Source organism: Apis florea, unplaced genomic scaffold (assembly GCF_048593485.1).
Source record: "Apis florea isolate Af1SG1 unplaced genomic scaffold, ASM4859348v1 contig_3081_pilon, whole genome shotgun sequence".
NCBI classification, from domain to species: Eukaryota; Metazoa; Arthropoda; class Insecta; order Hymenoptera; family Apidae; genus Apis; species Apis florea.
The window spans coordinates 2,546,544-2,565,033 of record NW_028256703.1 but is presented as its reverse complement, the minus strand read 5'-3'; the positions used below and the strand labels follow the sequence as shown (position 1 = coordinate 2,565,033).

The 18,490-nt window shown below is 35.0% G+C and overlaps 1 protein-coding gene across 6 annotated transcripts in view; it reads left to right on the top strand.

Moving 5' to 3' along the window:
- The first annotated feature begins 10 nt into the window (after positions 1 to 10).
- Positions 11 to 18,490, top strand: part of LOC100870069 (QRFP-like peptide receptor) — a 48,456-nt gene continuing 29,976 nt past the window's right edge. For 5 of the 6 annotated variants that reach the window (XR_015292320.1, XM_086909210.1, XM_086909211.1 and 2 more), the window contains exons 1-3: positions 17 to 210; positions 9,164 to 9,568; positions 11,034 to 11,164. Coding sequence is in view for 4 of the 6 variants with exons in the window: in XM_086909210.1 (XP_086765336.1) it covers positions 9,436 to 9,568; positions 11,034 to 11,164 (264 nt within the window). In the remaining 2 variants the exon portion in view is untranslated. Of the gene's footprint in view, positions 211 to 9,163; positions 9,569 to 11,033; positions 11,165 to 18,490 lie in introns of all 6 variants that reach the window. The other variant, XR_015292319.1, reaches the window with a different exon arrangement.

The following is an 18,490-nucleotide window of genomic DNA, read 5'->3' as shown; positions in this document are numbered from 1 at the left end:
CGCGTGGCTTCGTTCGGCTTTCAGTTTATAGATACCGTTCTGTGAAGTAACATCGTGACGTGTGAGTTGAATCTCAAACTTTTTTTTGTGCTTCTTGAACAATAAGTGATACAATTAGTGAATAGTTTTAAACTATGAGAACTATACGACATCTTAGAATATAATAAAACATGGTTTAACTACGTTTTTCGCAGTTACATATTTTTTAAGGTAAGTGAAAAATATTTTTGATTACATTAAATTAATTATCAACATATCGTGTATAACAACGAATTAAATACAATTATAATATTAAAGCATTTATTTTTGTATCGAATTTGTATTCTTAATTCGTAAATACATATCTTACCAGAGTTTTTTGATAATTATTATCGATTGTTCATTAAAATCGATCGATATAATTTCGTAATTTTTTCCGTTTTTTCGATCTTGTAAATCGAGAAATCGAAAATATGGTTCTTCTTTATTGTAAAGAATAAAATAGTCTTTTGCGCATTTTATTTGCTCTTTTGTCAATAGAATATAGTCGGTTAATGTTTATCAATAGAAAATTTTTCATCAAATCTAACGTTACGATATGTTGTGGTTAATAGCTATAGGGAATATCGAAATATATGAAACTCGATATATTGAACGATATATATTATTTGAAATTTCTAAAAAAATTTCGTGATATGTTTGTTATTGTTATATGAAATATTATTTATTATTTATGTAACTAATAATTGTTTTAATTAATTAGTGGCTCTTATTTTGATATTTATTTTAAAAATAATTATTTTTAAATAAAAGTATCTTGCTATTGAATTATCATTAATTAGAAGATCATGTTAATTTAATCAAATATTCGAATCGCGTATTACAGTTCTGTACATATATGAGAATATATATGCGGATCTCTTTTTATTTTTATATTTCAATACTAAAAATATAATAAAAATTATATGAAACCGCTTTAACCATTTGGCGTTCTTAGAAACTCGAGGTCATGGTAAACAATTTTTTTCTTTTCAAAGATATAATAATGCTTGAAGCGTAAATACGAACTTTACAAAAACGTGTGCCAATATACATACATATCGTATATATGAATGTAAATAGAATAGTGTCTCATAGTAACGGACGAAAAAGGAAAAGGGACGAGTGATATGAAAATTTTTGAAATTTTTTTGTATTAAATCTTAAATAATCGTTATAAGATACGATCAAAATTTTTGTTCTAAATCTAATTGAAAATTTTTTTTAAAAGATTATAAGAGAGAAGCGATCAAAGAAGTTTGATCAATCTTTGAATTTGATTCGTGGAAACATCGAAACATACTTTAAATTAATTAAAAACAAATGTGTGTGCAAAGCGATAATACAAATATCAAAATTGTTTATAATAATTAACATGAAGCTTGACGAGAGAAATATTTTATCTTATCATACGTAATTGATGAAATTATTATATTTATTACATATAACGTTGAATATATGAATTTCTTATAATTTGATGTTCCAAAAATTTAATAATTCTCAAGATTTTAATAATTCCCTAATTCTTCACATTCATTTCAGTGTTCGGAAAAAAATTGAAACCGCGTGTATTTTCTTATAGATAAAAATTTTAAAATTATTCGTGATTTAACAAATCAATAATCTTTTGTGAAATTATCAAGCGTATAATTAATTTCTTCGTCGTTCTCATTGATCGATCTACGATCGACGAAACACACGATTTACGTGTTTTCGATAACATCTGATTCCCGCATCTCATCTTTCGATCGTAGAGTTCGATTGGATTCTTAACACTCGAAAATTTATCCGCTTCCCCATAACACACAGAGAAGCGTAAACGTGGACAAAGAATATCGGGAAACGGTCGTACGGTCATATGGAATAGTTGATAAATGGGAAAATAATGCATATCGCACCGAGCTGCTTCTCTGCAGGAATGTAAATCATTCGCGACTGTTTTCCTCTCTCAGGAACGAAGTTCTGTTCGTCGAACGGCAAATAAATTTCAACGTTTGCTCTCCTCGTTTTTCATGAACTGTCTCGACCGTCACTTCGAAATCGATCTTTTATTATACGCCTGGTGTTCTTCATCAAATCGTGTTCTTCTAATCCATGTAAATAATCGCTCGAGCGGATCGTTTTATTATACACCGGTTGAGAATTCGTATTTTCGCGAAATTTATCTACCCAATCCTCTCTTCTCCATCTTGTTAATCAAAACTATCGTTATTTAAAAAAAAAACGAAAAAAATTTTATTGAACGAGCATCAGAATTAAAAAATTATTGCGATCTTGAAACTGTTGGAAGAAATACATCTAATCGTCGAGAACGTCATAAAATGGAACTTATATTTATTAACTTCTGTCTGGAGATAATAAAAAAAAAAGTGTACATATATTTTTATCATATTAGAACGTTAGAGAGGAAAAACAAGAAGAAATATTTTAATTATCGCGAAAGAAAGAAAAGAAAGAAAAACATTCATGCATCTCTGATGAAAGATGCATGTTGAATGTTTTTTGCGAATTATTTAATCTCTCGTTTTTTCCGATGTTGATATTGGCAAACGCAATAGATGTAAGAATGATTGCACATGTCAGAAACTCGTAAATAAAATGGGACATGGGTGTACATCGGATATGTGTGGCCTGGAGAGCATAAATCAGCGCGACGCGTATTTTGCACCATTGTACGACCGTCTTTTGGCTATAATATATCAGAACTAGGCCAAATTAGAAATTCTCTCTCTCTCACGTGTTAATCCAAAATTCCATTCAAAACGTTTTCCTTCCTTGGATTATTATATTTCGAAGATTTTTTTCGAACTATAACCGCACATTAATTTTTTTCATTCCATCGTTGGAACAATTTTTTTTCTTTCGAATGAAGAATGATAAATAAACAAATAATTAGAAATGTCAAGATTTTCGAGATCGTATATTTTCGAGAAGGACATAAAGCACTTTGGTCGCAATCGGAGTAACTTGATCGAGCAAATACTGAAATAACATGGATTTTTTCACAGGATGAATTATGATTGACTTGTAACGGTCGTTTCGCAAAGCACCAGCCGCGAAATTTACACGCGTTCAGAATAGAGCAAGACTCTGCCGGGCTACATCCTATAAATACTGGTTTATTGCTAACACGTGGCACTAGAGTAAATGTACAAATTGTGTTTCGTTATGGAAATTTCAATTGATGGCAGTGAACGGTGAAATGGGCAAATTAAATTTCATCGACGATTACTCTTCTATTTCGGTTTTCTACCTGCTTTGAACAACTTATATTACTTTACATTCTCGTTTGATTAATCCTTTTCATTACTTGATCATACCTTTTCGTTGTATCGTGTGGTCATATCGTTTGATCGTCGAAACGATTTTTCTCATTTCGTCATTTTTTATCGCGACACGTAAAATGTAGAAAAATAGGAAACAAATCGCGCAAATGTCGCGCGATATTTAATTTTCTTATCAATAACGAGAGTGAATTGTTGCTTAGAAATTTGTTAAAACAATTGCGCGATTGTCGATAAAAAGTTGAAAACTTTTTTCATTTTTATGCATTCGTATCTATCGGATGTCGTTAGATGTCCACGATGTTTACCCATCGATTCTCGATTTTCCGACTCCAAGATATCACTGACCGAAAAAGCGTAATTACGTCTACCGACTTTTGTCATAGGAAATTTGATCGTCAGCCAGAGATTCGAATTCGTTTGGCAACGAGCCCGTTCACTATTGACATTGATGTATATTTCAGGGGGGAGAAAAAAAAAAAAAACTAATCGATTTTCTGTTTTGACTTGTTGTTCTTCTCTTGTGAAAAACAGTCTCCATTTTGTATGGAGTTTCGAGCGTATTTTAAACACGGCTGATTTCACGGGTGTTTGATTTGTAAGCTTTTAGCAAAGTTTGGTTTTCGAGAGATTTGAAAAAAAAGTTTATACTGATTGAACGAATTGAGTTATTCGATACGTAGCGAGATACTAGTGGAAACTAGATTAGAAAGTTGCAAAATCAATTTAATTTTTCTTCGAAATGAATAATTAGCAGGATGATGATATTCCAGGATGAATAAGATATTTTTATCGAGATTTATCCTCGGTGTTCGGTTTTATTACGTTCGAAAGTTACGTCAAATAGTGTTACTTGTTAAACAGTAGTGGCATAATGGAAAACCAATTAGGCTAAGTAGACCGAAAGTTTTTGCGTGGAAAAAGTTGCAGGATTAAATCGATCGTTACCAACGTTGAGAAAATTCATGTTGTGTGTTTTGCGATGAGGCGTGATTAGATTAGGCGTAAAGAGATTCTCTCAAAATTTTTGCTAATTTATCCTCTTGATTGTACTACGATTTTCAATTAACGCAATTTCATTATTAATTTAAGTTTGATATTCTGAAATTATCGTGATTATCGTCTTGCAATTCTGTTCTCTTTGCATAAGTTTCATAATAATACAATTATCTTTAAACTATCTATCACACGTATAAATATATTTTTTTTACGACTCGATTCTTGTACATCTCGAGTTGCGATATTTTTGTCTCGTATATCATTAACGCAGACATCAGTCTTGACAGTAAATAAAACATTTACTTTAAGAAAAATTGTATTACATTATGGATCGATCGTTTAACGCGATAAAATTAAAATGATTGCTCGACGATGGGTGGGATAAGATAAATTATGCAAATTGGCAAAACATTTTTTCCCATTTTTAAATTCCATTTATCCATTTGTCCGTTTGTCATTCTTAAGTATCGTGATCTTTACGATCGCTCGAGGTATAAATCTTCCGTAAAACGAAGAGAGCGTCGCTTGGTAGACGTCGCTTCTTCTTCTTCTTCGCAACATCTTATCACAAATCTAAAATTAGCGGGGCTAACGAGCTTTAACGAACGAAACGGAAGTTAAGCGTTAAGCTTCTTTCGTCGCGCGTCATTTTTCGTAATTATGCGTGACAGAATATGCACGACACCGTTGTTGACTTACCGTTCTCTTCTTCAAACTCATCGTGTAATTTATGATCCATGATCGTGAAAATTATGGGCCGAGTTTGCATTGAAAATTCTCAGATTCGCGCAGTCGGGGGAAGAGAATGGAGATGCCAGTTTAAATGCATTTCATTTAACGAGAGAAAATTATGGACTATTAACGAAATGAATTATAAAGACAGGAAAAAAAATATGAGTAAACGTAAAATGTCAGACGTCGCTAATTATCCTTTAGAATTGACGCTCCTTTGAATTTCGAATCCCTTTTTCGAAATTGTGTTTTTCAATTTTCCAAAGAGGCCGTCGGTTCGATCGTTTAAACCGCCCTATTGTTAATTAAATTTATTCGTCGTAATAAAATTCTGAAATCTTCCCTCATAGGTCGCGGACACGAAGTGCAACTGCATTTTGCACAGGGATCGATGAGAATTCGATTAAGAAGCTCGTCGTTGTGAACGATTAAGAAAATCGGTTTCAGCTTGGTTGGATCGCGTGTCTGTAATTCGAACGGAACACAATTCGAACTGAATGCAAGTTCATTTCACATAGCTGAATGCAAAATCGATTTTTGGACCGAGTTTTGATCAAAATTTAAATAAGGATCGTTTAAAGTTGGCCATCGAAAAATCTCGTTTACCGATTTCGAGTCGCGTAATTTGCTCGATGGAAAACCGAGTTCTACGAGAGGTTCTACGTATGTATGTTCGACTTAACGAGGGATGGATTTACGTGTATATCTTTTGTTTTCATCCGCCGCATCGTTTATCTAATGCAACGATAATTACGCGGCAGATCGTTGAAGCGAACAGCGAGAATCGTGTACTCGAAACTTTCTAAACTGCTCGTTAACGAGGAGAACGTCCGTATAAATGCATATTCGTGTGATCGGTGTGTTTCGTGGGACGCGAATAAAGGCAAACGACGCCCAGTTTCTTTGCCAGTGTAATCACGAGTCGTGGACATGGAGAGCGAACTAATTTCATGTGGCGGAGATTGTAATCGTGCTGGATTTTCTCCATCTTCCTGTTAATTGAAATTGTTCCAAAGCTTCTCTGTAGTCCGAAACTCGACCAATCGTTTTCCACGCGATGAAAAACGATCAGAATCGAAAAAAAAATCGCGGTGGATCGAGATCGAAGAGATTGATACGAGTTGAAAATTGTGTGAATGAGAATATATGGGTTGTATGTACGCTTATATATATCGTTTTATCTTTTATTTCAATTATTTATTTAGATTCACTTCTTCAAATATAGTCGCGTATCTACGATTCTATACTCGTGAAATCGGTTGGATACGATTTCCTTCTAAAACGAAGATCCGATAATAACGCGTTACGATTTTACGAAAGCGCATCAAGAGATATCGAGTCATGCTTAAACGCGAGAAAACGTTTTCGCTCGGTGAAACGTTTTTCTATTTTTCATCTTTACATCCATTAAAAAATAATATCGCGAAAAATCCATTTTATCCCAGATCTTCTTCCGCGCGATTAATCTCGATTCCGGTATTATATTCGTGATTCGTGTTCTTACTTTTCAAACCGAACGCTATAAAGTATATTCTCCGTAAAGTATATGCAATATATTGTTTCGAGGCTAATTCAATACTCGACGGGAGACAGGAAAAATACATTAGCTTAAAACTCTCTGATTCTCTGACGGTCGGTGTATCGAGATCTAGTGTCGCAGGCAAGACTGTACAGAACGATTATCGATTTTGTAAGTGAACACCTGGACGAGTACTTACGCACGATTTACGCGAGGCAATTACGTTAGATTTAGTACGCCGTGAGCAAAGAATCATGGAATCCACCAGTTTGAACCAGTTCGCTTGCTCGATTTATTAAAAAAAAAAAAAAAAAAAAAAAAGAAATTAAAAAAAAAAGAAAAATTGGTTGAAGTTAAACGAGCAAAGTTGAGAGGAAATTAATAATTTTAGTTTCGTGAAATTGGTATTTGATCACCACTGATGCGCGGATGAGTTTCGTCCAAGTCTCCACTCGAATTGATATAATCTCTCTCCCCCATTGCACGAGTGTTTGCTTCCAATCAGGGAAGGGTCAATCGAGCTTCATTTGTGGGAATTTTTTCGAGTTGTATCAAAAATAACAGAGTACGATTTAAGTAACATTTATTCCTTTCGATTTGAACGATAACGAAATTAAAATGGGAAAGAGTTTTAATGTTATTTCTCAATTATTTTTATTTATTTAATGGGAAGGTTTAGAGGGTTCACTTCGTTAACCAATCCCTGATTTCCCATTCACTCGGTCATCCATTGTCCCAGCGACCAAAATGATCTTAACCATCTTCCCTTGATAACCCTTCGTCACGTTGGCAATCCTCGACGGATATATCGATAATCAATAAAGGGAATCTCTCTTCGATGCGTATTAACTATGAGTTTACGTGCGGTTAACATGCTGGCATCCACACAAACCGTTAAGTCTAATGTGTCCTGAGTTGAACAAATTGAAACCACAATCAGGAATTACGGTGTGAATTAATCGTTTCGATTGTACAAGATGGCCCATATTTTTCTCTCTACTTTCTCTCCGCCGTTTTTTGCCTGTCGATTACGAAATTAACAAAGTCTCGAATTAAACGCGTTTGTCAATAACGTTTGATTTTTCGTAAAAGAAAAAAAAAAGAGCTACGAGTGTAACAAGGATAAAGATGAAACATGATGATACTTGAGTTCAAAAGTGAAGTTAAAATTGTCTCTCCGCTTTTGATCTTTCATAGTGAAAATTAAATCCATCTCCGTGAAATTAAATCATCTCGTCGTGAATAATTAGAAAAATCAAAGGATTTTTCCAACAATTTTTCACGGATTCCCTTATTATTTTTTCCCTTACACTTTTTCTCCTCTCCTTTATAAACAGGATGAAAGAAACTTTTTTTTTTTTTTTAAAAAAATCGATAATTTATCACGAAATCTCTTTTTTGAGAAATCGATGCCTCTCTCTCCTCTCTCTCTCTCTCTCTCTCTCTCTCTCTCTTTATAGAGAAATAATACTCTTTATAGAGAAGTTTGGCAGCATCGAAATTTCCGCGAACGACGAAGACGAAAAACGAATCTCGATTGGCAATCAGATTTAACGAAGAAGCTCGGGAGGGAACGAGGTCACGGTTGTGTAACGCGGTGCATTTCCCACGTTTTGATGATTTTTAGCGTGGCGCTTCAAATACGCGGTGGAAAGAATCTTGAAAGCGCGTACATCGTTCTTTTTTTTTTTTTCTTCTTTTCAAACGGAGCGGATAAGAGAACAGAGAACTCAGCTCTGTGTTTTTAACGCCTTCCTCTGTGACACACACACACACACACACACACACACACACACACACACACACACACACGATTATACAGGAGTGAAGATTCGCGAAAGTTCGAGGACCGAGTATCTCGAATTGTATCTCAACGGGAGAATTGGAATAATTACGCGTAATTTTTGACGAAGGAAAGAGAAGGGAAAAATGGTGAGGGTATTTTCGAATTTGCAATTTGGTAATAAAGGTACATTTGAAGATTACTTGGAATGTGGAATTTCAAGGCGAGGGTAATGTAGGAGGCAATTTTCGTTCTCTGCACCGTTGCCCGCTGCGTTACACGCTGAAATTACAGCAAAGTTTGTGTGTTTAAGAGACTGCTGATTGTGGCATTCGTGGCTTTTAAACCGAAGCCAGGTCTTCCCGTGTTCAACCAGTTAAACACCCTTTCACCGATCGAATTGCTTGTTTGTCCACGTTGCCCGCATCGCTGATTCTCAATCCAACTCATTTCCTACTCCACTCCCTTGCGTTTTTTTAATTTTCTTACTAATTTTACCGATCTCCTCCTTCCGAATACATCAGCATTTTCTTTGCAAAGAAGAAGTTGAAGAATCGTACCCATGGTTCCATTCACATTTTCGCCTTTAATATTATTTTTTTTTTTTTACTTCCTTCGATTCAAACGATCATACGATCGAAAGATTTCCCCCCGGCGAAAATTAATCTCGATTCACGAGATTTAACCTTTCTTTCTCCCCTTACGAATTTTATTATACGAATCGAAATTATACGATCGATCGTATAAAAGCAAGATTCAATGATCTAAATCGATATAATTCTTTCTCGATGAAAACACTGAATTAACGATCTTTCTTATCCGTTGCAGGGGCGAGAGTATGGGAACGCATCATCGACTCGGCGGTGGCGGCGTGTAAAAACGGTGGACAAGGGAAGCATGGGAAGAAAAGCGGGCGGTGGAAGATTTGTGGTCGCGGGGGGGAGGAAGGGCTCCCAAGGAATCGCGTTGGAGGAAGGGAAAATTGTCGATGCAGTTAGCGTTTGAGAGGCGGCCACGATGGAAAACGCGGTGGTGAACGATGGTGGACGAGTGGACGCTGCTTCTCAACAAGTGTCGTTGTTAAGAAGTTAATCGCAGCCATGTCGAACGAGACAAATGCCACGGACGATTTCCTCGATTACGATATCAACGACTCGTTGAGCCACTTCGATTGGGCGGAATTGGGGCCTGTCCTCGTCGTGTACTCCCTCACGTTTTTTCTCGGATTAATCGGTGAGCGAAAATATACACTTTATATCAACGTTTCATCCAACGTTTCTTCTTCTTAATTTTCGTCGACTCACTTTTGCTCGATGCGCTCTGTAAATAACGACCGGCCGAAAAGTGAGATCAAAAGTGACCTGGATCGGACAGTGTTTGATCAGCGAGTTAAATTAGGTGAAAATCGATTCTTTTGCGCGTTTGTGGGGAGAATTTAAAAAATTTTTATCGGAGAAAAAAGGTAGGAGAGTTTTGTAAAATATTCGAGGGGGAAGAATCGTAATTTTTTTGTTTGTTTTTGCGTATATAATGGGGGAAGAAAAAGGTTGATAGGAAATTGAGTTTGAAAATCTGTTTTCATTACGCAACTTTCTTTTGTTTCGTTCATTTGAAAAAGTTTTCCTCGTGTAACGTTAAATGGGAAAAAACAGAAATTGGAGAGAAGCGATTGACGGGAGAATATAATCAAGGATTGATGAAAAACGGTACACCATCGACGATCAATTGATTAAACTCCAATTCCAATTTTCATTTCAACGCTACGAATAAAATGTATTTTGAATTTATCGAATCGAGTGGGTTTAGAATCATGGACAAACGTTATTTCGGTCTAAAGAGTTGTTCAAACACTTGCAACTTAGTTGTAGTTTTTCCTTATTATCGGATGAGTCGGTGAAGAATTAGAAAAAAAATTTCGTCTTTATTTTCAACGCATTTTGATTAATTTTATCGTACATATTTTTTCTATATTGTAACATTTGCACGTATGACAATTACAATGGACGAATATATTTTTATAATTTCACTGAAAGAATATATATATATATATTTATTGAGTTAATTAAAAGTTTTCAGATGTCTCATTTGCATATTTATCATCTATTGGAAATTTCCTGAGAGAATAGAGATCCAGGTGAAACATAGGTAGATTTTAGTCGAAACAAAGATTAGGAAAAAGATTAGTTATTGTTCGCAATTGAATAAAAGCAATATGAAAAATATTTTTCGAGAAAATTTTATCTTTTAGAGAATTATTTTTTTCTAGAGAGATTTTATTGTATAAAATTGTTCGTTGATAAAAATAAATAAATCGTCACACACAGTTGAATTATTCGTATATATATTTAAAAAAAATTTCCATTGGAAAAATAATTATTTTTGAGCGAAGAGTGAATCACTTTGATTCGACTAAAATATCATTCGATACGTGACATCTTGTTTTATCGACCCATTTTCTCTAATATAAACTACATTATCTGGAAATTTTCTAAAAATTTATATCGTCATATAAATTTCGAATAACACGTGTTTTTAAGTTGACGGATGATTCCACTCGACACGATGTTTCGATTGTTTCGCGATTGTATTCCCTCGAAAGTTACTCGGCCTTAATTAATTAGGGGGGGGGGCGTGGTAATTATCAAGTTTTGATGAGAAACGAATGTGCAGAAACGGTGCAGTAACAGTTTTATTTCAGGAAACGTCGTCATCATTGGTTCAACACTGTGCCCCAGACTGAGACCTTTACCAGCGACACCGACCAACGTTTTTCTAGGCGGTTTGGCAACTGCCGATCTTTTGCTTATTCTTTTTTGCATTCCTGTGAAGGTGAGTCCTCTATAAAATATAATATTTACTCAACAATTTTTACGATCGAATCTATTTTACGAACGATTAATCTTGTTCCATTGGGAATTTTAGTCGTGTCAAGTAAATATTGGAAAATTTCACAAATGAAAAAAACAATTTATTTAGCAATTATTAACAATTATTCGACGACAAGGAAAAGTAAATAATAAATATAGAAATATAACGAGTATCGTTCGTTTATTTTATCATTTTATTTAATTTACCTTTCGATATTTGATTCATCGAAATTATATTTGCAATTTCTTTTAATTAATTTATTATTCATATTTATATAGATTAATTTTATCGGATATTATTCTATCATTATTGACTATTTGTCACGCGAAACATATTTCCTTTCCGACGCAATCATCTTACTCGAACGTTGTCCATGAATTATTCTCGATCGATTCTTTCAATCATGTTCCGTTTATCGAAGCGGAACGCGTGGAAAATTTATTTATTTTTCAATCATACCCTTTAGTTTTTTTTTCATTTTGCACCAACTCCCCTCTCGAATTCGACTCGACGAACAACTCGTTTACAAATATTATTTTTCACACTACGATTGTTTGGAGAAACAGAATTATTGGTTGTTCGTTTATTCGAATCCCCGACATTGTTTGCCAATCGTCGCACTTATAAAGCGATTACGTTGAAACGCTGGAAAGTCTTTGGAAAGCAAGCAACAGATGGTAAAATTTTTAAATGTTAAAATGGAAGGAGAAGGATATCGAGACACGTTGTCTGGTGGAGACAGAGCACGAAGCCAGTGTCAGGAAGGCGCCGCGATCTTTTGACCGGAATCAAAATAAAATCGGATTGTGCCAAGTTCTAAAATTACCTGAGAACTTTAAATTATCCGAGAAACGGGGCGAGAGTACACGTACGAAAAGTGATTCAAATGGTTCTTTTATATCTCGGCAACAATTGCATTTCGTTTTATGCGATTTTTTTTCTTTTTCTTTTTTTTTTTTATTCATTTTATGACGGGTTCAATCGAGCTTGGCCAGCTTACCAGTAGGATTTATCGGGCTTTATCTTGACCAGCTACGACACATGGAAGCTTTTCGCTTCGTGTTTTTCTTCTTTTTGCAAAGAAGCAAACGGAATCGCCGATTCGCTAAGAAGACGGTGTGCATTAAGAAGAGCGGTTGGCAATCTCTCTTTTTAAAAATATTAGAGGAAGTTTGTTATATTAAAAAAAAAAAAAAAAAGAAAGAAATTATCGTGATGGTATAATTATAATTATATGGTATTCTAAAGACGTTGAAAAGTTGTAGGAAATTTTTCTTAGACTTTTTCATAAACGTAGAATTGCTGAAAGATAAAACTTTTATTGCAATTCTCTATTTGCAAAGAGACAAAGTTCTATTAACTCTTCTGATTCGTAGACTCAAGTTTTTCGATGTTTTCGATCTTCAATTAATAAAATCCAGGAATGTCGAGATAAATTTAATTGGAACGGGGAACTTTTCCTTTACCCTTTTAAATTTTACCAGACGAGCGTTAAAAGACAAGAGCTCGCGCTACTTTGTCTCGAAAGTAATTTTCCAAAGAGACACTTTTTCCAAGATTTAAATCCCCATTTTCGGCCCTCGCCCCATTTTCTCACGCAGTTAATAATTTTCATTCCCTCGGCTGTATATACAATCGACTCGATTTACTCGAGGAGAGAGAAGGGTTGCCATGGAGAGGGTTGACTAGGGGGAAGACTAAGAAAGAAAAATAGCCGTTTTGACATCTTATTGGTTTATACGTGACGATTGTGTTAATCGGGGTTATTGATGTTTCGCTATTATTTTACTTTTTTTCTAATGATTTCTCCTCGTCGTTCGTTTCTAAGAAACGTGATTCATTCGAAGCGTGATTTATTCTATTATCGGGTCGATTCGAGCCTTTTAGCGTCAATGATATTATCTCAGATATCGCTTTTTCTTTCTTCTTTTATTTTCCACGACGTAACGAAAGTTTTTCTTTTTCTCGATCGAGAGCGAATCACAGATATTTAGATAAATGGGATATTTTATTTTATTTATTTATTTATTTTTTTTGACATAATTTTGGAGAAAAAGAAAATATACACAAATTTTTATGGATAATTTAGTTGGGGCAATTGGAAATGTCGAGTAAAAAATATCGATCTTCGTTGTTAAAATTTTCGAATAATTGGAAACGTCTGCTTCTGCGATATTATTTCATTTCAACGTATTAAAACTACATACATCGAATTGGAAATATTTTCAGTTACTCGTATATATTTCCATAAAATAGGAACGTTAATAGTGTATCGAAATTGCTTGTAAATAACATCGATGCTTTTCTCGACGATCATTATTTCTAATTGGGTTTCATATCAATTTATCGAATTTACCGATTGAAATTGAAATTTGATGAAGTTACAAATATTCGATTTATTTTCAATTCCTTATCTGTTTACGTGTAATGTTCGAACGTGTATATAAGTAAGAGATTCTATTTGTTTAGAAATTTTCTGTGTATCGTAACCTCTTTTGGTTGATTCGTACGTTTGAAATGAAAGAAGTGTTCACTCATTTATATAAGTATTCCTGGTTTGGTCTACAATGTTTATAGAGGAATCCTTTGAGACGTACAACTCTTTCGATTCCTTTAATCGTTGTTTGTCGTTTGAAGTGGAATGTGATACCACTCAGTGGAAAACCTCGTTCAGAAAATACATACGCTAGAAAATATAAAGTAAACTTTCTTTTTTAAAGGAGATTTTCAGATTTCCTTTAAAACTCAATTTATTCCACATTCTGTTAACAAGATTTTTGGCGTCATTTTTGTCTCGTTACATCAAATATTCATATACGCATCACGACACACTTGCATATTTTGATTTACACCAGTTTGCGATCGTCAAAGAATGTATTATTTCCTCAAATATTTAATTCCACGATCAAACTTTCGGAAATTACCATATGCTCGTTAAAATTCTTTTACAGTCGTTCAAAGTTCCACCTTAATAAACTTAATCATCATACTGAAAAAAAAAAAAAAAAAAAGGCCAACATAAAATGATACTCAGCCTTTTTCGTCCGAATGAAGATTTTAAGCGGAGGATAATTAACGACTAGGAGGAGAAAAACTCGACAAATAAGTCGACAAATTTCAAAAATTTTTTTCTAAACAACGATTATAAAGTTAAATTTGACTGCATCGCGAGATCTGTCGAGTTTTTCACTTTTTTAACTTTGAAATATTAAACTATCACCCCTCCCCCCTCCCCCTTTACTAGATGACATAAAAAAAAAAAAAAGAAAGAAAAGAGTAGACTAATAAAATTTTCCTCTCATGAAATTTTCATTTTGATGAACTCTTCGCAAATGAGATTTTTTCCACAAGCAAATTAAGAGAGAGAGAGAGAAAAAAAAGTTGCCTTGTGTTTCTCATTAATTCATCCTTCGATGATGAGTCGGTTGGTTACTCGGCTACAGGTTCGTGTTCGATCATTATTATTCTATCTTGGCCGAGTAGCTCGACTTGATATTTTATATTAATCTCGTGTTACCCGATGGTGGAAAGAAAAAAAAGAAGGTTACGAAGTAAAAGCAACGACCCTGGTTATCCGACAGATTTATTCGTTCTTCGCGGGAAAGGCCAGGCTTTTCTTTCTGCCTGGATCCCGTTTCCCTCGCAGAAAATTCTTAATATCTTGGATGTTGGCCGAGCGAAGCTAAGAAATTCGAAAGATAAAAAGGTGGAGGGAAATGGCGATTTCAAAAGATCTCTTTCGAAGGGTTTTCCCCTCGAAAGAGTTCCAAGAGTTCCAATCGATATACATCTATCGTTGAAAATATTTCGCGTATTTCATTTCGCTATTCAGAATTTCGGTTGAAATAAATTCCAGATTTATTATCGTGCTGTCGAGTTCATCCAACAAAAATTTCGAATATTTTACCATTCTAATGGTCTTCTCTCTTCGAATTGTTGAAATTTCACCTTACGTTTTCAATTAGATTGAATTAGATTTATTTCCGATCGATTTTCCATCCTGTCAAAAGTTTCGATCCGAATCGACGTATATTTAACGTTGAAAATATTTTTCCTTAACTTCGAGTTAACTTAGAGCAAGTTAGAACTTCATCTTTTCAGGAAATCTCTCTGTGAAGTTCGTTACAAGTGTTACAAGTTAAATCAGGTCGAATTGCAACGATTCGAAGCCGAGGATTTATTTCCAATTTCCACACCGTCAAGAGTTTCGATACGAGTCGACGTATCACTCTTAATTGTTTCACAACGGAAGAAATATAACGGAAATTTATAGCCACTATCGAATTCTTCACTTCTCCAGGAAAAGATAGAAATATCGAAATATTTTCATTCGTTCTTCTTATCTTCTTCGTTGGACCAAGTTGAAACTTCATCTTTGCGGAAGTCCCTCGAAACTTGTTACGAGCGTGTTATTAGGCGCGAGTTGCATCCGGCCGAGTTCATTCGAAACGTAAATTTAGTCTATCCACGGAACTGGCTGTAACCCCGTTTCGAGCACATCACACCACAGTTTTCACGGATATTATTACGCACGTGGAGCGTGGTTTCTGTCTAGAAAATTGGCCGTAATCTTTCTCAATAGAATCGGATTGCTTGCAACGTCGTTTCAGCCGTGATAACCCTAACAAAGAATTCCACTCGGATAAATTGAATTAACTGGCAACAAATTACAAATGCTTTGGGCGAAGGGTGGACTCGATATTACGCTCAAATCGATCCCATTACGTTTAATCAAAGAAGGGCAACGATGCAAAACAATGGTTGCAATTTGCTCGAATCATCGAACGTTGGCTAGGATATTACTTAAGGAGAGTTTCTGCTCGGGATTAGTGGAAAATTGCGCCTCGAATTCCACCAGAGAAACGAGATTCCTTCCGCTTCGAAAATTGTCTCGCGTAGGTGATGTCACGCGTGAACGCGTCCTCTAATCGAATAATGCCTCTGAAGAAGCACGGCCACCCACCCACGCGTCGCTCGAAAATTATATCGAATAATATGCCATGCGTCGGGCATATTCGAGAAAAAAAGGTATTTTTCTTCGAAACGAAATTTTCCTTCGTCGGGTTTTCGGATTTATATATTTGTGCCTGGTGGTGACGAAGGTGATATTTTTAAGAACTTTTTTTTTTTTTTTTTTTTTTTTACCATCCAATGAAATTTATTACGAATATTGTTCGTTTGAAGCGTGCTCTTCGTATTCGCGTTGAAGATTTAGCGAAGCTTTCGGCAGCTTCTGATATCATTTTTATGGTAAAAGCTTTATCGACGTTTCGTCTAGTTTAACCCGACTTTACTAGAAGCAACAGGTATCCGTGCTCCTAGCGACGTCAGCCAATTTGTTAGCCGTAATCCGTTAATTCATCGCGAAATTATGTGCCGCTTGTTTCGTTTACGCGTCCAGTGTATTATATAATTTTTGCAATTTTTTTTCTTTTTTTTGGAAAAAACTGAAATTAATTTTATCTGTATTATTGTGTCACATTTGTTAAATACATTTAGTTTCTTAAATATTAATATTAAGGGTTAAGAAATTAAATACGACGATTACATACTCGTTTATAAAACGATATGACAAATAAAAGAATGCAATTTCTGCTCACGTAATTATAAACGGTCTCATTCGTTGATCGAGCGAATGGCTGATCGTGCATCGATCCTTACTACTCTCGCAACTTTACAACTTAATTTTATTCTTCGTGTCGCAGACTGTATCGCAGAAAAATGTCGCGTAGATCTTTATTCCTTCTCTCCGATTCAAAGTAATCGGTATTGCGTCCACGTTCCGCAAACTCGAAACATTTCTCTTTTCTTATTTACACCGAGATTTAAAAGTTCGTTCAAGTTAGTAGGAAGTTTAGTGTTCGTGCACTAAAGAAATTTTTTTCCTTCTTCTTTCTCCCAATCATGGACAATGGGAATAAAAGTTTCTTGAAAATCTTCGATTAGATTAGGTTGTTTCTAGAAATAACTTCGCCCATCCATCGATTCGAATTGCTGCGCTTTCTTAGGCGAGATTTTTCTCTCGCGGAGACATAATTCTCGTAAATTCTGGACAGAAACGATTCTCGAGTAGAAAATCTTCCATTTCGAGCAACATCTCTTGGGCAACTTTTTCAAATTCACGCGAATGTTGAAAACTCGAGCGAGAGTTTTCGGTGATAGTAGTCGAGACGCTCTTTCCGTCGAGGATCGAGTCAATCGTAATTTAACGATTTTAGAAGCGTCGCCGAAATTCTTCTCGTCGAAATCGGTTCCCTTGATCGAATTAAAAATCTAAAAAAGTCGCGCAAACAAAGTTTTCGATGCCCTGTTGGCAGTCGTTGTTGGCATCGTGACAAGAGATTCTCGAGGAACGCGTCTCTGACGGAAACTTTTTATTCCCGCGATGAAGTTACCTTGCTCTTACGTCCCCTTCGAAAATAAAATCGTTATTTTTGCTGCTATCGGCTATCGTCATCCCATGATTTGATACAACCAACGAAAACGTTTCGACGTGAATGTATTTTTTTTAACTTGAACGAAAAAAAAAAAAAAATAGCACGGAACTATTTCTTTTTATCGATAAATCTGTCAAGGAAGAATTATCTCTTTAAATTTTTCTCCTGAAAATAAAGTAAAGATCGAGACGAGGAATCTTTATGTTTTGAAATCGAATACACGACTGCGTCTTTTTCTTTTTCCTTTTCTTTTTCCGTCCTCTTGTAATTTTTATCGGTCGAAGAGGTATGGTATGGTAAAACGAGCGGAAGTTAGGGAAAAGGAGCGGCGTTAAAGGTGATGTGGAAATGAAGGGCAATCGTTATATTGACACTAGATAAAAAGGCAATAAACTCGATCGATAGCGGCGGAAGTAGCGAATGTAGTTGGAAATTCTATCGTTTATTTGACGCTCTTGACGAATCGTAGACACACACACGTATGTAGTCCGTAACCTACATTCCTTTATCGGTTGAACGTCGTTTATTTTCGACTTGGGACACTTGTCTTCAACGTATATTTGTCCTCGACGTATAAATTCAAAGTAGTTTTTATTTTGAAAATAATTCTTCGAAAAAAGAAAAAAGGAAACGTGGCATTTGATGCTGTTATCAGCAGAGTTTCCAGAATAGAATTACCTGTGTATATAACCTCTTGAATTTTCTCAGGAAAACAAGGGGTGGAGATGTAATGGAGATTCATCTGAAAGTCTAATTAAATCACTCTTCCGTATCAAATTTTTAATCTGTACGCGATATTATTAAACGCGCAATAATTAATACTTGATACTTACTTTTGTGAAAAATGAAA